The 27,958-nt window shown below is 36.0% G+C and overlaps 1 protein-coding gene across 2 annotated transcripts; it reads left to right on the plus strand.

Moving 5' to 3' along the window:
- The first annotated feature begins 383 nt into the window (after positions 1 to 383).
- pik3r2 (phosphoinositide-3-kinase, regulatory subunit 2 (beta)) lies at positions 384 to 27,845 on the plus strand. 2 transcript variants are annotated; one of them, XM_058795800.1, is made up of 16 exons: positions 384 to 661; positions 4,255 to 4,967; positions 14,049 to 14,141; positions 14,694 to 14,759; positions 15,616 to 15,756; positions 15,897 to 16,095; positions 16,485 to 16,570; positions 19,516 to 19,621; positions 19,716 to 19,814; positions 19,978 to 20,158; positions 21,141 to 21,266; positions 21,364 to 21,506; positions 21,647 to 21,823; positions 22,571 to 22,642; positions 23,170 to 23,343; positions 24,687 to 27,845. In XM_058795800.1, the coding sequence occupies exons 2-16, from the start codon at positions 4,643 to 4,645 to the stop codon at positions 24,874 to 24,876; spliced, it is 2,178 nt and encodes a 725-aa protein (XP_058651783.1). In that variant the 5' UTR covers positions 384 to 661; positions 4,255 to 4,642; the 3' UTR covers positions 24,877 to 27,845. The 2 variants fall into 2 exon arrangements, with proteins under 2 accessions (XP_058651783.1, XP_058651792.1); XM_058795809.1 differs by lacking the exon at positions 384 to 661 and adding an exon at positions 3,200 to 3,315.
- Positions 27,846 to 27,958: the final 113 nt, after the last annotated feature.

The following is a 27,958-nucleotide window of genomic DNA, read 5'->3' on the forward strand; positions in this document are numbered from 1 at the left end:
TTTTAATCATGTGAAGTTTATGCTCACCAAGGCTGCATTTATTTATGATCAAAAATATAGTTAAAACAGTAATATTGTGAAATATTATTGCAATTTAAAATAACAAATATTTTATATTATATATATAGTTACATATATCACATACATCATATTTTAATGGCCTGCTGCATAAAAGAATACTGTTTGAAACTGTTAAATTACTTAAATGTTCCAATAGTTACTCTGATAAACGATAAAAAATAAGCCTAGGCAATTGAAAGAATAGCGTAATTTGAGAATATTTTCTTTTTCACTTGTAGGTCTACATTTTTTTATGAACGGGTTTCTACACTACCTCGCCTAACCACAGCGGGATGGCGCAATAGGGAGTGCAGGAATGATGAACGCTTCATGTGTTAACCGAGATTTACTCTTTCGGCCGTTTTCGGCTCATTCCGCTATTCTCCGTTCCGCTTTCTCTAGTTCTCACGCAGTCCTGTCCTGCTCTGGAAAATGGCAGTTCGGCAAGTTGAAAAGATTCGTGCGGAATGAAAAGGAAAAAGAAATCAATCCTGTACTCTGCTGAGGGAGTAGATGGGAATTGAAAAACTGAGTCCTGCCGAGTGTTAGGATCGCACGCGCGAAAGAAAACCGTCAACGCTTTTGCAACGACTTGCCACGGGTAAGTTTTCCCAAGTTTTGCACATTACGTTACTGTAATCTACTAAACAGGATGGCTAACTAGCAGCCTCCAAATGTGGGAAAATGGTGGAAAAGACACGAAGGGTGCTGCTACGACATATAAAGCGTGGACTTGTTTGCCTCTAACGATAAACCAACGTTTTATTTATTTGCAAAATTTCGAAGAAGCCATTTGATTTAGTGGGCGACAGAAACGTACAGACGGATATGCGTTTGGTCTGCATAACGCAGAAGCATGTTCGCATTGCCTGATCAAGGCAGCAGATACACAGTTAACAGCCTGCAAGAGCTTCAGCGCGTGACAATGACTCGAGAACCTACTGAAGTATTTATGCCACAAACTCAACTTTTTAAATCAGATTTAGACCCCTCTGAGTTTGAAGTGTCCATTTGTCAGTCACTGCTTATATTCGACGCCTTATACAGCCGTTAGTTCTACATTAGTTACGGTGGTAGTGTTGATTATTTTAGTATAGCAGCGCAAGGATTTTTCACTGCTTCAGAGCGAGTTTCTCTCAGGATTGTTCCAGGAGTGGGGAATGTAAAACCCGGAGTGGAGCCGGAGCCGGGGCCGGGGGGTAAATCTCTGTCGCTCCGTTCCACTGTTTTTTAGTCTGTTAGTCGCGTCGCGTCGCGTTTCGTTAAGATTGCTTTAGCTAAGCGAAGAAGTAATATACTAATTGGTAAATTTCTGTTCAAAGTCAGCATGAAATGAAAATGAAAATTCACCCTAGCTATTTTGTGATTACAAGTTATAGAAAGCTGCAGTCTTATCTACCGTTGTACGGCAAAATGCAGTCATCTGAATAGGAATACGCGTAATCTGGAATTTCGAGGGAAAATATTTCGCATTGGATTCAAGTTTGTAAAAGTTTGAACATGCTAATTACCGATATAAAGCTGATTAGGTTGAAAGTGTGTAAAGCATTGCCACTTTGAGTATGGACCTTCTTTACCTTTCGAAATTTTGCCTAAAGTTTGTGACCGCACCTTGTGAATTATTTTTTTATGATTCTATTTCATTTTTTTTTTCTCAAAATCCAATCAATATGAAAGATCTGTTGCTGCTTTTGTTTCATCTTGACTTTCGATTACTCTTCTAAATCATTTGTAAGGTAACATATTGTAAAAAACTAATTATAGAAACTGTTCAGTGCAAATCAAAATTATAGGTGCAAACATCTGGTCAAGGTGACAAAAATTAAGAAATGTAAGAGCAATAATTTTTCTCTCATCTACCAAGCGAGTAGTCCCGCCCCCAGAGTTACACCATTGGTTGAGCCAGTGTTGCTGTGTTGGGCTCGTCAGGATGCTCAAACAAACAGAGCAATGTTTTGAAAGCACTACAGTGTTTACATTTTTCATGGGAATGAACTGTGATGGCTTACTTATAGTTGGCCGCACATTAACTTGAGAAAGTATTTTAAAATAAAAAGACACACTTTAATTTAATTAGCAACATTGTCCTTATCTGAACCATTGCATGCTATATATACAGAGGGTATGTTCTGTATGCCGTTTCTTCAGTCCTGCACACTCCAGGCTTTAAAAGGACATATTGTTTAGAGATCACTGTCTGTCACCAGACTCATGGGCATTAGTCAAGGTACTTCGGCCAATGAAATGAGAAAGGAAAAAATATTGCATAAGCTTTCCGTACCTAGACAGGCTCATCGTTTTCCTTCTCAACAAATACTGTGACTGTCCTAATTTCTTACAACTAAGACGCGTCTCGTGGATGGATTAAAACTCCTACCTTGGTAGCCTGAGGCTGAAGACATGCACAATACGACAAAGAATCCTGATCCCGTTTCTTCAGTAGAACCCCAAGCAGAATCCTGTCCTTTTCCCTGCGTTTGAATGATCCTAATAATGTGCCATAGTCCTGATTAGACAAGCCTCATCCAACAAACATTTTGATTCTGCTTTGCTTGTCTCTCTTTCAGAATACTTAAAACATGTCATACAGGCATAAACATATTCCTATAATGAGCAAAAAAGTTATCCACTGCAGAAAAGCAGTATAGTTTAAAGGTTTAGGGTTTGATCACTGCCTAGATACATTTTCTAATATTAGAACGTTTGCTTGATTTGCCCCAGCTTCTCTGGTGATTCTTGAGCACATGGCCATATGCTGCCCAATAGGAATCCAGGATTACCTTTTCCCTTCTGTAGCAACAGTGAGTTTCCTGCCTCGATTCATTAATTATTTTGTGCTCTGCCTTGGTCACAGTGTTTTGCAAACTGCTCTGCTCAGACTGAATAAAGGGGAGGAAAGGATGCGTACGAATCTGTCAGCCGCCGTCCTGCAGTTTAAGCCGTGTGCTTGACTGTAAAGATGAGGATTTCTCTCAGCAGAACTTTTAGTTTTAGCACTCAGACTCAGAATGGACTTTTTCTTTTTTCCTGAATGAACTCCGCCGTACAGTTCAGTAGCATTACATGAAATACTTTAGTTATAATGATGAAAAGGCGGAAAGGGGGATGACGTGTTTCGGAGGGGGTGTTTCGGTGGTGTGAGGATTGCGGGCTGTGGTTGGGTATGTCAGTGCCACGTGTCTGCGCTTGCACCTCTCTTCTCCACACAGAGGATGTCGGACTGAGACCCTAGTGCGCCTGGTCAAAGTGGGGTGGGTGAGTGTTGCCCTGTGATGCCTGCGAACACTTTGACGTTGTTTATTAGATTGCAATCTTTCCACGGGGTCGGCAAACCTTTAAAATGCCACTTTATTGGTATATGAGCATAAGCCCCTGGTTCGAAGGTGCGCATGCGCATGAAAAAAATTATACGTTTTGCCATTCCGTCATATAAGTGATGCATATTGCAAATATGCTTAATATCAACTGCGTACTGTAATAATTGGAATAATATGGACTTCATATTGGATTATTTTGAAAATTAAGTGACCTGCGCTCATTCAGGAATGCTATTCCAAAAAAAACAGTTGTGAACATCTTTTTATTTTTAGGCAGTTATCTTTTTGATTATTTGCTGAAATTGAAATATTTGGTTACTAACTGTGACATTAACAGCTTTGATATTTCTGGCTTTAATTGTTTCACGGTAAGTAAGGTAAGGTTGTTCCTTGGGTTTTGTTTGCTTTAAGACTATGGTGTTTAAAAATTCACCTGGTCTTATGAATGTCTATCGCATGTATGAGGTGCATTATGTTTAGTGCTTTATAAAAGTTTGATTTCAGTCAGATTGTTAAAAAATTTGTATTTTTAAAATGTAAACGCATCAGTCCGACTAAAATTCTAACTGTTTTTTGTGAAGTCGGATTAACAGACCTAGTCTTTGTCCAGCATGTTTAATTAGACTACAATTGGCCTCGGTGTTGTGCATTTTCTCTGAAAGAAAGAGGTGACGCACAACGTTTATTTCATGCTTTGAATATTTTATTACGCATTCTGTCATGTGTACTTGGACCGAGATGAAGGCTGTAACTGGACTATGCAAAACCTTGCTGAAGCTCGACTGTAAAGTTGTTGTGAATATTTTATTGTTATTCTTTTAGAAAGACTTTGTGTGAGTGTTTCACTCTTAATATACTTGTCTTTTTTTCCATACAGTCATCACATTACACTGGGAGGATCACATCTTGAGAGGGAATGTTGAGCAACCTGCTATAAGACGACACCAGCTGATTTGGCCAAATAAATCTGTGAAGGACTTCATTCTTTATTTCTTTTTTTCCGGAGCCTGAATGAGCATGCTGCATTCCCTCTGTTCCATCATTTGGTTGAACCGTGGGTTCAAGTTGAGAAAAGTGGCCTGCTCGGCCAACACCGGTCAGGTCTAAGCCGTTGCTACCGCGCATGCCCGTTTATGAGCTCCGGTCAGAAGTGCTTAGCTTTTAACCAAACGTCCCACGGTACGACATCATTCGCACCCTCGCAAAGTTTCATCCCCAGTCCGACGCTCTTCTGCCTGGGGTGATTGTCAGTTCATACTCTGAAAATGGCTGCCGATTGCTTCCAGTATAGATCTCTGTACTCCTACTCTAAGGACTGGGAGGATGACATTGACCTTGAGCCTGGTGATATCCTGACGGTCGACAAAGCGTCTCTGCTGTCACTGGGCATCAAAGAGGGAGAGGAGGAGCACCCAGAATGCATCGGCTGGATCTTGGGCTTTAACGAGCGAACCAAACAGAGGGGAGACTTTCCAGGGACGTACGTGCAGTATGTGGGACCTGTGAAAATGTCAGTACCGTCCTGCCAGCCTCGTTCTCAGAGACCGCTTCCTGCTGTTCCCAGACCTGAGCCAATAGCCTCCTCGCAGGGTAAGACTGGCTGCTTTTACTGTGTTGACCAATGACTAACCTGCTTAATCTGTGCTAAAGAGCTGTCATAACCTGTTTTGTTTTGGGGGACTGACTGCTATCTTGTTGAATCAGGCCTCAGATCTCTCGTAATGAACATCTGTGAATTTTCTTTTTTTTTTTTTTTGAAGGAAGGAAAAGAAGGATTTTGCTTTTAATAGCAGTCTACTGCAATGCAATGCTGCATTGAATCATCAGAGATTTTGCTAATTTTAGATTTTTTTTTTTTGCATTTACACATAATTCAGATTTTATTATTGCCATTAATGGTTCCATGAAGAATCTTTCCATTGCACAAAAGCTTCTTTATAATAGAAAAAAAATATTTTAGGTTATTCGTGTTCTTTAAACAAAAAAATGGATCTCTTGAGAACTGTTCACTTTTATGTTTTTGGGGAAACTAAAATGGATTTACTATGGCATTGCTGTGTAAACCTCTTCTGGAACCTTTAGTTTTACAAGTGTAGCATGATCATCTACGTGGATGCTACCTTGTGCCCTCTTAGTTATCTAGTGTCTCCTTTCCCAAACTGTCCTTGCTCCTGTGTTTCTCTGGCACTTTCCCCGAGCTCTTTCTCCTCCTTTTATGCCCTCAGGAAGCAGTAAATTATAGTATGTTTGGAGGCCTGGCAGTTCACCAGGCCAATCTGGAGAGTTATATGTATCAGGTAGGACTTTCAGCTTCATCTGCACATTCCCACTCCATCAGGTGATTTTTGCTTCAATGTCTCCTTTGTGTCCCTTTTTTGGACAGTTAAAAGTCTCCAGCACTGCAGTGCACACTAAAAAGTAGTTGTCATATTCAATCTGTGATGCTCACGGACTAAAAAGAGAACGCAAGAGAAGTTTTGGTGTACTTTGAAGTGTTGAATTACAGGACCAGATACACACAATTTAGATTCTTCTTTCAAGTTATATCCAAGACCAAGGAAAATCTATGGAATTCTGTGTTGAGTGTTTTAAAATACAAGAGGCAAGAAATGTGTAGTAGAAATGTGAATGATGGGTATTCCCATTCTGTGGAAATCTGGAGTTTTGCAGCCAGAGATTCCAACTAGGCCTATTTTGGCTAAAAATCTGTAAAATAATTGCTTATCACCTACAAGTAAGTTGCTACTAGCTTAAATCGACTAACTTACATATTTCTCTCTGCTTTTCTTAAGTAGATGTAGGGAATTGACCTACATGCCTGAGACATTTGCCTGCTGCTTAAATGGATTTGCATTGTGAATGTAGCATTGAAAAGATGAAGATAGAAATTATGCTCTATTATTAAGAATCTAGACATGTCATGCTAGATTAATAAAGCTAATTACATTTTCAAGTCTACCGTTCTTCCTTTTTAATATTAAGTTAAGAAATGCTTTTAAGAGTTTTATTAATCTTTCATATCTTGAGATCTGTGTAACTGGTTATTTTTAATAATGTAATGAATAATCAACTTATTTTTAAAATATTACATATATTCTTGGCCTTTTAAAACCTTTTAAAAATTTGGTGGTTCAGTAAATCTTCACTTAAGCTCAACTGCTTAAATAATAATTGTGCTCAATAAAATGCAGTAAATAAATATTTTTGTTATAAATAGATTGTGAGGGGAAACCTGTACCAGAAACTGTTCTGAATGTTGGAATAATGGTTACATTATTTTATGCATGTTGGGTTTTAAATTAAATTAGCATAAGAATCACTTATACTACTGTTGATATGTATTATTTAAAATAAATGTATATTAGCAACACGATAGGGATAGAGAAGGCTTCAGATGGAGTCGGTATGTAACAGAATCAACAGAATGATTCATAACTATAGTTTATTCACCTTAGAATAGCTAAATTTTCTCTAAATGAAAACACCTCTAATCTGTGTGAAAGGTCTTTGACAGGCAGCAGTTGACATTTGGTATGTAGATGGTATGAAGATAGAATGCCTAGCTGCATGTTTTAATGTTTAAGGATAAAATGGTAGCAGCATAACTTTTTTTTTTTTTTTTTCAAGTATTATTGTAGGTAAGGCTAGGTATTGATTTCAGATTTCAGGATTCATTTCAATTTTGAATCAAAAGCTCTTGACTCTGTTAAATTCCAATTCAGTATCAGTTCATTTGGATATATCAGGTACATTTTTCTTGAAGACAAAACATTCTCTCAACTAATGCTCTGAACCCTGTAGTGTTCCCTGTCGCCTGGTATGTCAATGTTAAATGTTAAAATTAACAGTAGAGACCAAACTATTAAAGTCTAATGCTGTTTAGATATAATAACCCATCAGAAACTGAGATGTATACAAACTTTTAAGTTGCACAGAAGGCATTTTTTCAATTTTAGGAAATTGTTATAAAACTTATTCAGACATGCATTAAATAAAACACAACTAACCGGTTGAGTGCCAAAATGCCATGAATAGATGTAGGCCCTATGTGTAATATACTGTATGTGTGCATATATTTAGCAGAATGCTCTTATAAAATAATTTTTTTTAGTTGACTAAAAAGCAATGGACATGAATTGGATTTCCTGAGGTAAATGTAATGATACATGCCATTTTGTTTGCAAGCTGTTTAATTGATGTTTTTATCGAGACGCGATTGACCATGCAGTTACATGAGACACGATACATTTCAGTAAGTTATATATTGTTTCTTTCAACATAATTTCTGATGTTCATTCATGATTTTATGCTATAACTAGTAGTAAAGAGGAAGAGATGATTGGTTCACTTCGTGCTACAGCTTGAACTGAGGTGGCTACAGCTGTCTATCATGCCACATTAAATTGTGCTAAAATGGTATTTATTGTTTGAATTTTAATGATAAAACTGAGCAAATTTGGAAGCTGAGACTTTTTCATATCAAAAGTAAAAAAACTTATTCTGGTTATTGGATGCGAGTTGCTACAAATAATGTTTAGCGACGTTTTGTTAATGCTTCAACTGAAAACAGCACAGACTAAAAGATTGATTCTTGGGATTTAAGAATCGATATTGGTTCATCAAAATTAAGATAAATTTAAATTGATATTGTCACCCCATTCCTACTTTATAGGTAATAACTGGTCTACTAACTCTCGACCTGCTGTGTATGAAAGACTCAGTTACTCATCTATTTACCTCCCGAACGTCCAACTTAAAGAATTTGTTCACTTCCAGAACAAAAATGTCCTGATAATTTACTCACCCCCATGCCATTCAAGATGTTTATGTCTTTCTTTAGTCTTAAAAAAATTAAGGATTTTGAAGAAAACATTCTAGGATTTTTCTCTATATAATGGACTTAAAATGGCAGCCAACAGGTTGAAGGTCCAAATTGCAGTTAGCTTCAAAGGGCTCTACATGATCCTATCTGAGGAATAAGAGTCCGTAGCCACCTCAGTTCAAGCTGTACCATGAAGTGAACCAATCATCTCTTCCTCTTTACTACTAAATATATATATCCACTTATTCCAAGAGTCTTATCTAGCAAAACGATCTCCCATTTTCTGAAAAAAAAATAATAATAATATATATATATATATATATATATATATAATACACTTTTTAACCACAAATGCACACACTTCAAAAAATTTACATTCATTAAACTGGTTGAGCAAAATAAAAAAAAACATGCTAAAATCTGTCAGGTGACTATAGATGTCTACTAATAAAGCAGACAACAGCATTTATACTGAAAGCTCATGGCTTGGATCTAGTACTTGATTTTTTTTATTTTTATTTTTTTTATCGGTTTTCCTCCAGCTGGAGTAATTGACAGCACACTCTTTGTGTTAGCTAACATGTTAATATGGCAGAAAAGCATCTGTAAAGAAAATGTGAAAATGATCGTAGCTTTGGAAATATCATCCCATATAATTACGAACAGAGCTGTTGCTCTTTTTATGTGGTGTTTTCCCATATCCAAGTGCTCTCATTCAGTGAGAGAGAGATTTCATGTGATTTTAATTCGAAATCCACCAACACTATCCTCACAGAAATGGTGCACAGAGTCGAAATTGGTTGTGTTTCGCAGCCTGTGGCAGAAGTTCTCCCTCTCTTTTTTTTTCCCCTTTTCTTTTCCTGGCCTCAGTTTTACTGCTTGTTGAAGTGAACCATGGCTTGGCATTTCTACAGTCTCCGCCTGTTCCTCCTCCCCTGTTTCACAGACTCTTCTGATACTGTCTCCAGGCAGCTATAAACTATCCACTCACTACAATTCTCAGAAAGAGAAGGCCCCTTGAATTTTCCCCCGGCTCTTTACCCTGAACTTTCTTTCAAAGAATTAGTCGAGGGCTGGTTAAGGCCTCCGAACTGAGGCTGTATTAAAGTCTGAATCTTTCCCATGATGCTTTGGCCTGGCATATTGTTACTTGGACTGTACAGCAGGATTTACCAGAACATTATGCATTTTATTGTGATGGACAAAATTCAAGAAAGATTTGAGGTATAAACGCTCTAGGTCATGTTATCAATTTTATTTAGATTAATTGTGCAGCCCTAACTGGGAGTAGAAATTCGGGAATGATGCCCATTAGGGATGAACGGATATAACAATTCTGGCTGATATCGATAACTACATAAATATAAAAATTCTGTGTTTCTTGTTCAGTATTATTTGAGCTACAGAAATGACAACTCAAATCACTTGGTGTGCTATTGCTTTTCTAAGTGATCTGACTAACACTTGTCTGGTGGACAATAAAACGGCTGATATCGATAAGCTGATATTCATTTTCATGGTATAGCCAATAACCAATAAAAGGGGATATAATTAAATTCTGTATTTTGTTTAAATTTAAAAATAAAATACTAAAGACTAAAATCAATCCATCAAATTCATTGTTCAAATTTTAAACGGTTGCTCTCAGAAATTGACAGGTTTATTCAAACTGTATTAAATAATACATCACTAATGTGTTAAATAACAATATAATAAATATGTAATATAGTGCATATATTTACAAATATGTAACACGGTGCACATCTACAAATATAAAAATTTGCCTCAAGTTATTTATTTTATTTTATTTTTTTGTATTTGATTTAACAATTTTATGGACATTGAATTGTGACTTTTTAGAAGCAATTTTATTGATGCTTAAAAACTCAAATGAATAATTTTAAATGCTACAAGTGAATTTAGGCATTACAACATCATAATGTACAGTATGAAAAATGGATATTTATTTTGAGATTTGCTAAACATTTAATAGTGTTATTAAATTATTAGTGTTTTAAAGGTTCACTCTAAGTGCTTTAATGTAAGACAGTTACTTCAAAACTGTAAAAAAAAAAAAAAATCTTACCGACCCCAAACTTACTTCTGAACAGTAGTATACGTGAGATATTTTAGTTTATCAAAATTTTGAGTTTTTTCCTCTTTTCTTTCTTCCTTTTCTGTTGCACTGCAGAAATCCTGTCGGGCCTGAAGCCGATTATGCTCAACAAAAAGAAACTTGAGCTATATAAGACTGTCTCTTGTAGTTGCAGCTTTTGTGTGTTGTGTTTCTTAATACCGTTTGCACTGCATTAAGATTAAAACATGTCGAGAGGTTTAGAGCTCCAGTGAAAGGAAATGGGCTAGGCCTTCGGTTAGCCATGAATGAGGTGCCCAGATTACTGAACTGCACAAAGCAATGTGGGTGAAAGTTGTCTTACATAATCATATTCACCGAGTACAAAGACATCATTTTCCATTAGTAGAGCATGGCCGAATCAAAGTTAATGAACACATCAGAACGCAAGTCGAGCAAAAAACCAAACCGCACACACAAGTGCAACTGCAAAGTCGATTGCTTCGGCCTACCAAAAGGAAGGCTGCTGTTTACCTTAAATTCAGCAGGGATAAAATGATAAACAACAGAAGAAAAGCCTGTCGTACAAACACAGATATGGTCGAATTTGCCTTGACAGTGCAGCCGTGAAGAAGTGACAGCCGAATAAAGCAAGCTGTTGCTGTAATCATATCATTAGTTGTTGCAGTTGTTTTTTCCCAGGGCACATTCACTTGCAGGCCAGCCAGAATGCAGACTACCAAGACGACTATAATTGAGTAATGATTAGTTGGTTCTCTCTCCAAAAACCAACAATGACTGCAGGGCCACAGCTGTTTTTCCTAAAAGCAGTATTTTGCACAAAAGCCCCTGCTGTGCGTTTGAGTGTTTGTGCCAGTTTGCAACTATAGTTTAGTTTGTTTTAGTAAAGGAATATATTTAAGTTGGTTTTTATGTTGCGTAAGCATGCAGCCATTTGTAAATGATCAACAAGAGTGTCCGCTATAAAGAACAGGAAACGGCTTTTACAGTGTTTTGTTCAAAATGCATGTGAATTCTTAGAAATTAGAAATGTACTCTTTGTATTCATGTTGCTTTAATATGGGTTTGAGAAACCATAAGCCTTGTGATAAAATGGTCCAATTATGTAATATTTTAAGAGACTTATTGACCTTGACAGTCATGCAGGGGTCCAGATGTCATTTCCTGTTTTGTTTTTAAAAGCTTGTTAGTTACGCCACATGAGGTTGATTTGACAAGTTGAGTTTTTTTTAAAGGAGTGGGGCAGCAAAAAAAAAAAAATTGTATTAATGATATCCAATTAATTGTCATTTCATAAATTTCATTCTTTTAATAAAAAATATGAAGAGTTCATTTGCAAAAACAAAATCATGTTTTTTCATTGTGCATTCTAATTAATCTCAATCAAACTGCACAGCTAAAACAAACAAACAGCTAACTAACACAATAAAACACAATAAAAAAAACATGATTTTTGAAAATTTGCAAAAAGTTAATAAACTCTTCATATTTTCTTCATTGAGAAAAGGACAGTTCACTTTGTAAACATTTTTGCTTAGTTAAATGCCCCTCAAAAATGATTCAAAATAATTTTAATTCAGAAATGTTTAAAAAAGATAATTAGAAGAGGTGTTTTAAAGTCATTGTTTAAATAAATTGCATTTACAACATATTTCTGAATAAATGAATGGATCTGGGGCAAAAACAATTTTGTCGATGTCACCTATGAAGACAATTATACAAAACTGAATTCTGTCCATTGTTCAAACATATTGCAAATGGAGACATTTGATAAATGATAATCATGCATGATAGTAATGACAGTATCAGTACTTTTAAATTTGCATCCAGGAGTAAATTGTCTTTGACAAAGAAATATCAGTCTAAAGTTGAAAATAAAACAGGCTCAATTACTTTGCTGTTTTAGAGAAGTAACCTAACCCTTTCCTATTTTGTTTAGTAACCATGGTAGTTTCACAGGAAAAATAACTTTTTAAAATCTTATTTCAAGAATGAAGTTAGGACGTTCCTGTAATGCATCCCTAGGAAAGGAAAGATATAACACGGATTAAGGGTAGAACGTGGATTCACGTCCGTGATGTGGAAAGATTGAGGGCGGAAGAGGCAGGCTTCATGTCCGTAAGAGGGAAAAGCGAGCAAAGTTCCATGTTTAACGTGCAGTGGAAAAGTGGAATGTGCTGACATGGCACTTCGTCTGAACTCCAAAATTAATAATCAGACGTGGTTTAGCCTTGCACTGCCAGGAGGCGAAGGCAGCCAAGCTCTGGCCTCTTTGTGGTGGGCCTGAAAAGGAGGGTTTGGCACACGGCCAGTGGGGTTTTGCTTGTTCAGGATTTTTGATTAAATCGTTTATTGTGCTCCACTCACGCAAAGGGCCAAGGCAGCTCTTGCTCCAGAAGGGGTGGAATAAGACAGGAGGAAATGTTGGGGGTGGTTTTTCACCAGTAAAAATCTTTTGTATGATAAAGACAATCTTTGTGTTGCTCCATCTATTTAGTTTTTTAAATTCTGTTTCATGATCTTTTACTGTGGGATTTTGTAATGCCTTCTAACGTCTACTTATTTTGGTTAGTTTTTGAGTTGAATTGTTTTGTGTGAATGCAAGAGGTCTTCAAAGGGTTTTAACCAATAGAACAAGCAAGGGAGGAAGCAAAATATAAAAACCGTCATAAAAAAATTATACATCCCGAAGCCATCACTCTCCTAAGACAGAAGAGAAGTGGGAGACGTGGCCTGCGTCGAGTTCAGCGCTGGCTCGGAGGTGCAAAAAATACCCTGATTTTATAGAAGAGCCTTCTCATTATATCATGTCAGCAGCCTTCTCCGCTAGACAGTTGCTGCTTTTGGCAGCTTTAGTATTCCACGAAGGACTGCACATTTAGCGCTATATTTAAAAAAGGTAACAGGCAAGTCAAAGTCAAATTTAAAACATTGGCCTCGGGACAGTGAGTCACAACAGAAGGTAGAGAAGGCTGCAATCTTGCAAACCACACTTCAGAAATGAGAATGAAGAGTGCCAGAGTAAATGCTGGTGTTAAGAAACATTTTACTTTAGGATTTGGATTTTGCATTATATAAGGCACTCATTTTATTTAGAAAATAAATGTAATCCTAAGGTATCCTAATGACGTGATGCTCTTTTTTTTTTTTTTTCTCCCTAGATCTATTATTGTTATAACTATTATTAAAAATACTTTAAATATGCAATTCATTCATACAGCGAATTGAATATATGAATATAATGAACATGTTTTTAATTTGTAAATAAAATTAATTTTGATAATTTCTTTAAAAAATGTTGTGCAGCCAAAAAGCGGGAAAAGTAAACACAAAACAGGAAGTGATATCAGAGAGAGGACCCCTGCAGACTCTCATGACTGTGTCAAACATATCAGATAATTTGAGCTTTTATACTTATACTTATGTAGATTATACTTAATATTTATGACTTAAAGATAAAAAGTCTTTTTACATTAAAAATATATTAATAAATGTTAATTATAATAATTAAGGTGTGTAAATTCACATATTCAAGGTGTAAGAAAAATGTTACCACTTTTTACTTGATGTTTACACCACAGGATATTTAAGTGATTTAGTTTAAACTTTTGTTGAAAATAAAGAAATTTGCTCTTGGTTTAGAAGTCTTTTCCTTCCTTTATCTTGGACGCTCTTAATTTGTATGAAATGTTCATAGGATGATATATTTACGTAACTTTTAAACACTGTCTTTTTTTTTTCTCTGCCGTTTCAGTTTCTCCAGTCCTGGACTTGACCAAAGAGTTCACACACCTGGAAACCGTTCCTTCTAATCTTATTAAGTTGGTTGACGCAATTGAGCGGACAGGTAATACTTTTGTGTCATTGAATGTCATGTAAAGGGCTTTATTGTTTGTGGTTTGTTCGTTAGAGAACCTGACACATGATACGGAGTGAGCAGGAATCCCTGCAGAGCGCCTGCAGCCACAAAAAAGAACGAAAATAAAAACATTGGATTTCTTCTTCTTTTAATAGATTTTTATTTTTTAATAGATATTTCCACATTGAAGATAATAAATGAAATGTGTGAAATGTTTCTTATTACACCATATGGCAGTTATTAACATCCAGATTTCCTCTTTCACTGTGAGCCGTCCCTCTCTTTCTCCCCTGAGCGAGAGACTGAGCGGCGCTCGGACTGTCTGGCTTGACTGAAGCCGTCTTCTCACTTCTTCACAGACTAAAGCAGAGCTCAGGGATTCAGCTGGGCTGTTATCCCAGTTCTCCCGATAGCGTGACTGGATATATTTATATCTCCAGGCTTTTACATTTAATGTTTAGATGTAACTGCTCCTCTAATCCAAGCTGGCATGGAAGATCTATTTTTGAGAGATGAGCTAACGCCGCGATTTTCTGCTAGGTCTGGACTCTAGGACACTATACAGGACAGCCGCTGCTTCAGCCTCTGACAGACAGAGCCTCGCTGGTGAGTTTAATCGCAGTTCTCATCCTTTGCCACATAGGTATGCACTTCCTGTGCAGGAGAAGACAGTCAGAGTTATTCAGTTTCAGGGCTTACGGATTTTGATTGCTTTAATGTTTTGTCTTATTCTAAGTAGATATCAGCATAGATATCAGCATGTGTACAATGTTTCAAAATGTATTATCTGTCCGTCTATAAAGTAATGCATTTATTTAAAATATATTTATTGTTCATGCTTAATACATATTATTCATAATACAAAATATAAGCATCATTATTTAAATAATCCTTTTATAGTAAATAAGTATAATAATTTTTTTCTATCTCTGTCTATCGGTCTATATATCAAGAAGGTAATAAATACATGTCTTTATTTAAAAATATATATTTTATTGTAAGTGTTTTTTTCATAATACAAAATATAATCATTATTGTAATTATTTTATATCTATCAAGGTCTATTAGGTCTATCAAGCTATAAATAAAGGAAGTAATAGACATTTTTTAAGTTATTTATTGCATCATAATAAATAAGCATTATTTATACGCATTTTATAACTGTCTATCGTTCATTTTACATTTAAATTAGATTCTCAAAGTCTCAGACTTTTGGTTTTACTCTTTATATTATACTATTGAAAAAACAACAACTAGGAGTGGTACGGCAAAGTAACCTGTTGTTAAGGGTTTGATAATGTTTACTGGTGATTTGCTATTTCGGTTGCTATTTGGTTGCCAACATATTTCTGTAACTCAGTTTGAAAGGGATGTATCGGATTAGATGTAATGTGTATCTTGCTGTGACTGGTAATTTATAAAGTGTGCATCATGATGAGCCCGGTCATTTGTCCCTGTGCAGAGCTGCAGGAGTTGGACGTGGGACAGTGGGACATTCATGCCCTCTCGGAGGCTCTCATTCGGTACCTGCAGGAACTTCCTGCCCCCATCATCCCTCCCTCTGTTTATACAGACCTTCAGGCAGCAGTGCAGCTAGAATCAGGTATGTGCCACTTTTCACTCATCCGTGCAGGCCGAAAGAGCACCGTGTAAAGAAAGTAACAGAACTCAGCGAGCAAACAGCTCAGAGTGTCTGCCATGCCCGATGACCCACGCGCTCACGCTGATGTCATTCATGAATAGACATCCCCTCCGCGAGGAGACGAGAGCAGCTGCTGCAGGTGCTGGAGAAGCCTGAAGTTCCACTGCCGAACCTCCTGACGCTGCATTATTTGCTCAGACACCTGGAGAAGGTCTGCCAGCACGCGGAGCAGAACGGCCTCGACATTCACACCCTCGGCCAAGTCTTTGGCCCTCTGCTGATCAGGGGCCCTGTGAGCGGGTGAGCGGGAGGTTTCTTTTCTTGTATTTCTATTGGCTGGAGACGAATTCTGGAAATCCGTTGTTGAAAAATAAATAGTGCTGTCAAACGATTAATCGCATCCAAAATAAAAGTTTTTGTTTGCATAATATATGTGTGCACTGTGTATATTTATTATGTGTATATAAAGACATACACATACAGCAAATATTTAGAATTTTTTTTTTTACGTGTATATATTTATATTTTTCTTAAATATATACATGAATGTGTGTGTATTTATATATACATAATAAATATACACAGTGCACACACATATTATGTATACAAAAACTTTTATTTTGGATGCGATTAATCGTTTGACAGCACTAAAAATAAACCATCTTCATTTCTATGTGTTTGATTTAAAGGTCAGAGGAAGATGAGGGGTTTCCTGCGGTTGCAGTTGAGAGACTTCTTTTGGAGAGTATTTGGGAACAAGAGCCGACTCCTCCCGGTGAGTCACCTGTGTCATTTTTGCCATTGTGTATAATGGCTATGCTTTTTTATTCACAGATTAAACTGTTGTTAGGGAGATTTAATCTGTGTTTTCAAACCTTTTGATGCCAAACATGATCTGATATCCTTGTGAGAGACCCCTGTCTTAAAATAGAAATGCAGCGCTATGTTTTCATCTAAAAAGTATTTCCAGAGTTAAATAATTGGCTTTAAAGAAAAAGCTAATGATTAAGGTGTTATTTGGAAAATTTACTTCATTATTTACTAAGCTGACAATGTATCTTTTTTTCACTCGCTTTTAGTATCGTCTGTAATCCTAAAGAGAAACATTTTCAATTAAATAAATTTGTATAATGCTTTTCACAGTAAATATTGCTTGTTGAAGTTAAAAGCAACTGTGGTCAGGAAACCGCTTTAGTTACACTTCAGTAAACAATTTTATTTCCATTTTTCCTTGTTTATGTTGCTGCATATTTTAAACATTTATTTATTTTGCAGTACATCCCGCTTTCACTATAAGTGTATTTACAGTAAACATGCCTATTTGTTACCATGAGGAATGTTAAATTATCGTGGTAATCGACAACATGTCACAGATGCAGTATATAGACATAAGATGAAAACATTTTGTGTGGATGTGTGTATACTCATTGAAAACTGTGGGGTTTGTTTATTAAGTAATTAATACTTTTATTCAGCAAGGATGCATCATTAAATTAATCAAAAGTGACCAAATATAATGCTACAAAACATTTATAATATTACAAAAGATATATATATATATATATATATATATATATATATATATATAATCCTGAACATAAAATACCTCCACAAAAATATTAGATGTTTCTTGAGAAACAAATCAGCAAATTCAAATGATTGACAAGAAAGACTGGAGTAATGATGATGAACTTTAAAATGAGTGCTTAATTAATCGATTAATCGCGATCAATTGCATCCAAAATAAAATTTTCGTTTATTTAATATATATATATGTGTGTGTACTGTGTGTATTTATTATGTGTATATATAAATATACACACATTAATGTATATATTTAAGAAAAATGTTACGTTTATATATTAAATATATTTATATATGAATATAAATATACATGTAAATATTTTCAAAATATATACTGTATGTGTGTGTGTATTTATATACAGGGTTTAAATTGGGCCGGGGCCGTCCGGGGCTAAGCCCCGGCACATAGACTCCAGGGCTCGACATTAACGCTTCATTAACGCCAGACAAGTAACATGATTAAAACATCACTAACCAAAAATAATTATGTAAACACCAAAACGCAAGTATTATTCTGATTTTATTACATTTAGAGTAAGGGGCGAAGAGTGTATATAATGCATCTGTTGACAGAATAAGGTTGCGCTGCTGAGGCGAGGTTCACGCAGCTCTCGAGGAGAAATCAAAACAGCAACACTAAGAAACTCAGCATACTGAGGTAAAAATTCAAAATGGAAAGTTTTTATATTTAAAATACAGTTAGTTAGGCAACATCACTCAACGTTTTCACCATTACGACTGTTTAATAGTTCTATAAACAGTTCAATGAGCAAATACAATAATATTAGGTCACTTACATTTTACCACAGCGCATCTCAAAGCAACCATCCGATTCATTGCTGAATGATTCAGTGTTTTGAACGAATCGGTTGAGTCAAAGTTTCATTAGCCCATGCATAAACATCTGATGAATCTGCCGTTTGAACGAATCATTTGAATGAACGACTCAATGACTCACTCATTAAACGCTCACTACTGGCACCTACTGGCGTTTTAATTTAGTTGAGAAGTATAATTTCCACCATCATTTCTTGTTTGTATATTAATTTTGTTTTTAAAGAAACTCATAGTTTAATGTAGTTGTATTTTTCAGTGTAAATAATTTAATTTGACAACGTATAGATAATAACAATCACATTATTATAATTGAATTCATAGATCAAATGTAATTAAAGTTAATGAGATTAATGAGAAAATGCCCTCTATAAAAGGTAACAAAAAAAAATGCCCTTGGATAAAATAAAAAACATGCAGATTTATAGCCTATGTCACAGCTTATAGAAAACCGATGAGAATATTGCATTAGAATAAATCATATTTGCAAAAAAACAAAACATACACACATACATAATACATATTTCCATTGTCCTCATTTGTAAGTCGCTTTGGATAAAAGTGTCTGCTAAATTGTTAAAGTACTAAATGTGTATGTGTGTATATATATATATATATATATATATATATATATATATATATATATATATATATATATATATATATATATATATATATTTGCTCGATATCATAGAGCCCCCCCACATAACAAATCCCAATTTAACCCCTGTTTATATATACATAATAAATATACACCACATATATTATGCAAACAAAAATGTTTATTTTGGATGCGATTAATCGCGTTTAATTGTTTGACAGCACTATTTAAAATATATTAAAACTGTTATTTTAGGTTGTAATAATATTTCACACTGTTGCTGTTAATAAGTATAATAAACACAGCCTTGTTGAGCATAAAAGTTGTGTTTTTTTGACCCCTTAGAAAATTGCAGTATGGATTTGCAGTAAAAAAAAAAAAAAAAGATTCTATAAAAAAAGCTTCATCTTCCCTGTACTGTAGACTTAAACTCAACTACAGAAGAGAAAACCTCATGTCGTTGTTTAATATCTAGGCTAGTAACAGAAAGGTTGCAGGGCTGATCCCTGAGCGATCACTATTACGCCCTTGAGCAAGACAGGTGGCTCCAGAGACTGTGCCTGTAATATAACCTTGCATGTTTCCATGTTGACGATGTATGAAAGTCATTAAAGCAAATGTTGGCCTCAGTCGAGGGGATAAATAAAAATGTATTTATTTCAATCGTAAATATTTGTATCTTATTTGCCTTGTTTATCCAGCTCTCCCTCCTAAACCGCCCAAAGCTAAAGCCATGGCCTCATCTGTGACCAATGGAAACAACAGCTTACTGAGTGAAGCCGAATGGTACTGGGGAGAAATTTCAAGGTAAACCACTGACATAATTACCTATACGGCTGTAATCAAGATAATCACACATTTCTGTATGTAATGAATCTCTGTTTGGTGCATGTGGTTCTAGAGAGGAGGTGAATGACAAGATGAGAGACACTCCTGATGGTACGTTCCTAGTGCGGGACGCATCAAGCAAAGTGCAGGGAGAGTATACCTTGACCCTCAGGTGAGCGCCTCCTCAGACCAAACAGTGGTTCTTGTGATGTCTAATATGAGATGAATACTTTGCGTAGGTGTGCTGGTGTATCATTTGTTTGATATGCATCATTACCAAGAGGAATTTCTAACAGAGACAAGACACGATCAAAGCCTTGTGATGTTTATTCTAGGAAAGGAGGCAATAACAAACTGATCAAAATTTTTCACCGCGGGGGGAAGTATGGCTTCTCAGAGCCTCTTACTTTTCTCTCTGTGGTGGAGCTCATCAACCACTACCGGCATGAGTCACTGGCCCAGTACAACGCCAAGCTGGACACTCGTCTGCTCTTCCCCGTGTCTAAATATCAGCAGGTGCGATGCCTCCACTCTTCACAGTGCTCAAACTGATGCCGACTGATGCTGAAAAAATTAAATATTTGTCTTTATTTACTCACCCTTTTTAAATCTTCACATGGAACTATTCCATACAATAGTGATAACAGACTTTTAACGTAAAAAAAAAAAAAACCCGTAAATGTCTCTCAAATGACCTCTGCAACCATTTTCATTCCCTTCATCTAGCTGTTTTTGATGTGTCTAATGAAAATACCTCTTAAAGGTATAGTTCACCTGTAAAAAAAAAGAAAAAGAAAATGCTGTTAATTTACTCACCCTCGGGTGAGATTTTTAGCTACAACCATGGTCCTTGGTGATTCATAAATGCAAGTCAAGGGCTACCACTTGAGAGTCAAAAAAAGCATTTCAGGCAACATGATTAATACTTGATGATATATTGAGTTCTTACGAAGTGAAATGGTCTGTTTGTGTAAGAAACTAACATTACAGCATAATTACCTGTAATTCATTGCCTTCATGAACAAATCCGGCTCTTTTTAGTGAACTGGATGGAATCAGGTCACCAAATCAGAGTAAACATCAACAAATACCTACCGACTTTCAATGTCCAAAAAACACGGTAAAAGCACAAACTTTAAAAAATGTCTTAAAGGGATAGTTCATTCTGTCGTTAATTACTCATGTCACAAATTAAGAAATTGATGAAATCTGAGAGCTCTCTGACCCTGCATAGACAGCAACGCAACTGACACTTTCAAGGCCCAGAAAGGTAGTAAAGACATTGTTAAACCGTGATGCTATGAAGCTACAAGAATAATTTTTGTGCACAAAGAAAACTAAAATAACGACTTCAACTCGACTTTGCATGTGTATATCAATAGTCAGTTTAAAATATATACAGTTTTGCTTATCTCAAATCAACTTGAGGATGAGTAAATAATGAATTTTCATTTTGAGGTGAATAATGCTTGTGAACACACCTGCTTGTGCTCTGCAGGATCAGGTGGTGAAAGAGGACAGTATCGAGGCGGTAGGAGAGCAGCTGAAGGTTTATCACGAGCAGTATCAGGAGAAGAGTCGTGAATATGATGTACTGTATGAAGAATACACACGCACATCACAAGTAGGTTGCATTTCATCTCTCCTTCAAATGCATTGGGATCTAATTAACTGAGTCACTAACAGAGATGGTCTGTGCGATCTCTTTCTCTCTCTCTCAGGAGCTCCAGATGAAACGAACAGCCATAGAGGCCTTTAATGAGACCATCAAGATCTTTGAGGAGCAGTGCGAGACCCAGGAGCGCCTCAGCAGAGAAAACATTGAGAAGTTTCGCAGAGAAGGCAACGACAAGGAGATTGAGAGGTACTCTTGTTTTTATTACTTATCAGAGCACTATAATGAAACAGATGTGTCCCATAATTCCTTGGTGTTAATTTGAATTCGAGTCATATTTTTGCTTATGTATATATAAGTGGAAAACCTTTTTTTTACTGTCTATTCAGAATTCAGAGCAACTCTGAGAAGCTGAAATCCAGAGTGACAGAGATTCATGACAGCAAGAGGAAGTTGGAACTGGACTTGAAGCGACAAGCTACAGACAATCGAGAGATAGACAAGAGGATGAACAGCTTGAAACCAGACCTCATACAGCTGAGGAAGCTACGGGACCAATACCTTGTGTAAGAACACCTCCCATACATATATAAACGATAATATTTCATATTTGAATGTGTTACTAATTCACTTTATAATGTAAAAATTTTTATTAAAATGTTCTGTTTTCATGTGTTTTATAATATAATTTATTCCTGTAATGGCGAAGCTGAGTTTTTAGTGGCCATTAATCCAGTCTTCAGTGGCACTTGATCCTTCAGAAATCATTCTAATATGCCAATTTGGGGCCCAAGAAACATTTATTATCATCAATGTTTAAAACAGTTGTGCTGCTTAATATTTTTGTAGAAACCATGATGCATTTTTCAGGATTCTTTGATGAATGAGAAGTTCAATAGAACAACATTTATTTGAAAGAGTACAAGAAAGGCATTTATAATGTTACAAAAAATGTCTGTGATCTTTGATCTATTTAATGCATCCTTGATGACTAAAACGATAACTTTTCAGTTAGTTTGTTTGAATGATTAATTAAAAGACCTGGCTCGTACGAGTTACTTGTTTGTGAATTATTGGACTATGCTAGTCAAGTTTTCTCACTGTAAAGTGAAGCCACTAAAGACAAAGCTATATGAAAACAAATTGTCTTGACATTGTTTTGCAGTATACAGGCATTACTGCAAACTCACAATATAATTTCTTTTGTTGTGATACTGTAGATTCAGCAAAGCGTGGCAGGAAACTCTGCACTCTGGTTATTCATTCACTGGTAACCACTGCTGATGTTAACAGCACTGATATTGTCTTTGCAGATGGTTGACTCAGAAAGGCACCAAACAAAGGAAGATCAATGACTGGCTGGGTATAAAGAACGAATCAGAGGAGTAAGTTCTGTTCATCCTGTCTTGAGATACTATAAGCAAATACAACCTGAATTTGTATGAAGCCAGACTCGGGTACATTATTCCTTTTGGGATACCCTCAGAACTATCTGGACATTCATTTCAACATCCTAACACGGACTTCATCATGAACTTCACTCAGCATTAGATTTTGAACATGGACTGATTGTCTGCTTATAAAATCACGACACAGGTTTTATTCAAAAAGCTCTTGTTTGTTTGTTTTACCAAAAAAAAAAAAAAAAAAGGTTTTACCACCAAACAATGTTGAAATTATATCAAAAATAAATAGAAAGACCTTGCATTGCATTTTATTGAGATGTAATAGTGAATGTATTTATTGTTTGTCTTTGTATGTTAAACGACTGTTTTTACCACAAAAATATACTGATAGGCTAATATATCTTATTGCACAATTCACAGTCATTAATGAAAGAAAATCATGATATTTTTGACAGGTACATCAAATATAGAAAAAAACAGTAATCATTCCGTTTTTGAACTTTCAGCTTCTATTCTCTGTTGGATGACGATGACGATCAAGCACATCACGACGAGTGCACCTGGTACGTTGGGGACATAAAGCGCACACAGGCGGAGGATCTCCTGAGAGGCAAACGAGACGGCACCTTCCTCATCAGAGAGAGCCAGACCCAGAAGGGCTCCTTCGCCTGCTCTGTAGTGTGAGTTACTGAAGCACTTCCCTGTTTGTCACATTTTCTGCAGCTCTAGTTTGCTTCTTATTCAGAACCAGTTCCTTTTTAAAAAATAATGGAACCGAACGGCATTGATAATCAAATAACAACGCCAAATCTAGAATCTAGAACACAAAACATTAAGCGTGACCTGTGTAATCTCATAACAAAACAAATGATTCTAATGAGTCAGTTCCTTTTAGTGATTCAGAAAGCACACATCCAGTAGTCTGACTTCTGAAAAAAGACTTGTGAACCAGTTTGTGATTTCTTTGTATTGTTGTTTAATATTATTGGATTGCATTTACAGTCTCTAAAAAGACATTAAAGAGTGTTTGTAAATGCACAAATTGTTTTAAATGTATTTCACGGTTCCCCCATGTCCTTGAAAAAGTGTCGGTTTGATCAAATTGAAGGCCATAAAACGTACGAAATACCTTAAATGGTAAAATAACTGAGGCTAAATTTGGGGATGGAAAAACAGGAATCACTATGTCTTTATTTGATCATTCAGTGTGTAGCTCTCACATTTATTTAATTCAATCAAAGTCAGAATGTGTGTTCTACAGGCTGACGCTTTCAGAACCGTTCACAATTACTTAATACTGCTCATTTATGCCAAGCGATTTCTTATTATCTTGATGAATTGTCACAATGTTTACTTCATGATGTTTATATTCTAATATATTGTAGATGGTTGAAAGAGCGCATATTTTATTTCCCTCATCTTTTTGAATGAGCAGCTAGTAAACAGACATTTCAAAATAAGAGTCCCATTGCATTTTGGGCTTGTTTATAATTCAAAGCTTCAAATCTTCTGTCAGGATATTATTGGCATTTTGGTTACACAGTAAACACCATCACAGTGAGGAAAGACTAAAAATATTATTTAACACATTCACTAGTTTACTAGTTTCAGTAACTAGTTTTTATTGCCTTTTTATACTTCAAACACATTATCAGCAAAATTCAATATTGATCAACCTCTAATGTATATTGATATATTAGTGCAAACCGATTTTTTACAAACCAATGATTTATTTTGTGATTTTATCGGTTTGTTCTGTATGGACATAACAGTATTTATTTTATTTGTGCAGGTCTTGAAAAATATTAATTTTGATTCTAAAAAAATCAGTTCCTTTTTTCTAAATATTGATTCCTTAGAAGTATTGAAAGACTCATTAATGGAGCCATTAAGGAACCAGAAGTGTTAAGAGGAACTCTAACTGGAATAGTCAGAATCTTCAGATTTCTCTTATCAAGCTGCTGTGGCCTGCACTTCCTTAGTATCTCACTGTCGCTTAACACATTTTCTTCTTTTCCAACAGCGTGGATGGAGAGATCAAACATTGTGTGGTTTACAAGACAGCCACCGGTTTTGGATTTGCTGAGCCCTACAACCTTTACGGTTCCTTGCAAGACTTGGTCCTGCACTACAAACACACCTCTCTGGTCCAGCACAACGACTCACTGAATGTAACCCTGGCCTACCCGGTCCTCACACAGCAGCCTAGATGAGCACCGCAACACGAGACGGCCCAGGACACGCATATAAAGCATGATTAAGCACATTATACGGAGCAAACTATACTAACAACGAACTTTTATGTTTATCGTAGAGAACAGATAAGCACAGTATATTATCGTAAGTAAACGTACGGCTTTTTTGTAAGCCCATAGTTTTCCGTATCAATCAAAGTCAGCTGCAGTAATTATGGTGAGATCACAGCTACTCTGTATTTGTTGTTCCAACACACGAGAGAGGAAAGTAAGGAGAGGAAAGTGTCACGTGATTGGTGTTGTAGTCCTGGATATTTTCGTTGAGGACACTGGATGAGGAATTAATTGAAAGTTGCAGCTGTTGATAATCAATCTTTTAGCTGTTATGTCACTGTGTATTTGTTTGGTAGTTTGCTTCTGCCAACCATATAGATTCCTCTTTATGTGAGTTGTCCTATAGAAGATGTGAAACAAACCTTTTTTTTTTATATCAGACGTGGTCGAGGGACACTGAAGTCCTTTTAGCTTCTGTTCTGCCTCTTTAAAGCTAGTCGTCATGGTCAGAATAAATAGCCATCAACAATTGAGTGCTTTTCTTTGAGAAGTTACACCACAGAGTTGGAAGTCTGGCATCTTAATGGTTTCTGTGGGCTGGTATTGGTGCTTCCTGGTGCTTTATTTTTGACTCTTGTAACGTGAGATTAATGCATAGCTATAGCGAACTGTTAAGATCCAGAGCAGAACAAAGGTGATCCCAAAGCAACAACGCGCACAGGAGCTTCCACTCGCTTAGATAGATTTAAAGAGGCATAGCAGGTTATTCAACAGGCACAAGCAAAAATGGAATGGAAAACCCTCTTGTGATTTTTAAACCAGGATATGATTATAGATTTTCGAGGAGATTATCAGGTGGAATATGTTATGTTTGTAATAGGAAATGAGTTCTAATGTTTGTTGGGCGTTTTGTAACTGTACACCCCTTAGTGTTTCATCCTGTGACCTCAGCTTTGCTGTGACCCATATAGTCAGATGATACACTGTTATGTACATCATACAGTCCGCTGGATAAAAAAACATATATTTTTAGTGAGTGATCAAATGCTTTTTATCAAGCAAGAACCAGATAGCAATTTTATGTTAGCTTACTAAGAAGCTGTACTTAAATGAAACATACTTGGCGAGGAAGTGGTTTAAAAGTGCCTTCTGCCCATGTGTCATGGAGGAGCTTTCCTGTGATTGGGGCAGTACAGAATGCTTCACTTCCATAGATATATGTGTGTGTGTGTGTATATATATATATATATACACACACACACATATACTCCTTAAGCCCTACAACCAAGTTAAGCAACTGCTTAATTATGTCAAACGCTTTCAAAGCACAACTACGCAATTTTTTTTTTTTTTTTTAATTGGAAAAAAAGGAGGATCCTCTTATTAAACGCATTCTGTTACATACTTTCAAATAAAACTCTTTCTAATTACAGGTCTATTGTGAGTATCAAGATAAGGAAGACTGTATGATGAAAGGACCTCTTATTTGTAGTGTTTAACATTAGCTTTTAAGCTTTTAATGAGGTTTGGTCTTAACCAGTATGCACTTTCATGAATGTCATTTCATTTGAGGTACCATTTTAACAACAGGAGTAATTTCATTCATTTTACAAGGTTGTGTATTTGGGCCTGTTTACACTAAGACAGACATTCAGTGAGATAAACATTTGAATTTGATTAAACAGCTGACACAAACATTTGCATACTGTCTATGTGACAGAATTTTTTTACGGATAGGTGTTCTTAAGGGATAGAAAATGTTCATTATTTACTCACTCTCATGTTGTTTCCAAACATGTATGAATTTCTTTCTTCTGTTGAACTCAAAAGAATGCATTTTGAAAAATCTGCTGGTAGCTGTTGACTTCCATGGTATTTTTATTCATACTATGGAAGTCAATGACTGTCGTTAGCTGTTTTAGTTACTAACATATTTTTGAAATATCATCTTTTGTGTTCAACAGAAGAAAGAAACTCATACAGGAACTTGAGGGTGAGTAAATGATGACAGAATTGTGCTTTTTTTGGTAAAATGTCCCTTTATCTCTTATCTATCGCACTGCGAATAAAGCTGGCCAACCAATAAGATTCAGGCTTTTTAGTCACATGCCCAGAGCCACTGCTATTAAAAACTGATTTGTTGGCACTTACAGACAATACAGTGTCTGTAGCACAGCAGGGTTTTTCTTTCTTTTTCATAAACGCCACCTACTGTCCTGGAGAGAAACTGCATTTTCATTCAGCACTAGTGCAGTTTTTTTACACATTGGTCTAAATAGACAAATTGAATGCAAACATTGAACTGCATTTTTGTTCCAATCATAAAAATCATCTTGGTATAAACAGACTTTTATTAAAGCCTCATTTTAATACACTGCATCAGTTTTTTTTTTTTCCTAGAAAGGTAGTCGATTTAAAAGGCAAGTTGGAATTAAAACGTTATTAAAACCTAGAAACTTTAAACTAGCCTGAATTCTTTGCTTTTGACATCCTCCTTTTAGATCGATTCATTTTCGTTTATGAATCTGCCACAGACATTAAAATGAGGCAGGCTTTTGTTTTATAAGATTGTTTGTCGGTATACTCTGGTTTGTTTTGTCATATCGATAGGATGAAGTTGTTTTGCTATGATGGTGTGGAGTGGAGCAAGAACAGAGACACTGGTTATGATTCCTTGAATGTTCTGACTGACTGACGTCGGGTCATTGAGAGCACAGAGAATGAGCCAGATGTGACGAGTTTGTGTGAGATAAAGCAGTGGAGTAAAGCCTCACAATGCACTATACAAGCACATCTTGAGGTGATTTATGCGTGACAATTAATGAAGCTTGACAGCCTTTATGAGCAACCGAAATAGGTTTAGGTACACATTTTAGTTACAGGCCTGTAGTGTCAGTGTGTTTTGTTCATGCCGAAGTGGGTTTGTTCTTTGTCGTTTTTTCTTTAACTCCTTTTTAAAGAGAGACTAATTGTATGTCAATGTTTTTTTTTTTTTCCTAGAAAGGTAGTCGATTTAAAAGGCAAGTTGGAATTAAAACGTTATTAA

This window comes from Onychostoma macrolepis, chromosome 02, assembly GCF_012432095.1.
Source record: "Onychostoma macrolepis isolate SWU-2019 chromosome 02, ASM1243209v1, whole genome shotgun sequence".
Taxonomy (NCBI): Eukaryota; Metazoa; Chordata; class Actinopteri; order Cypriniformes; family Cyprinidae; genus Onychostoma; species Onychostoma macrolepis.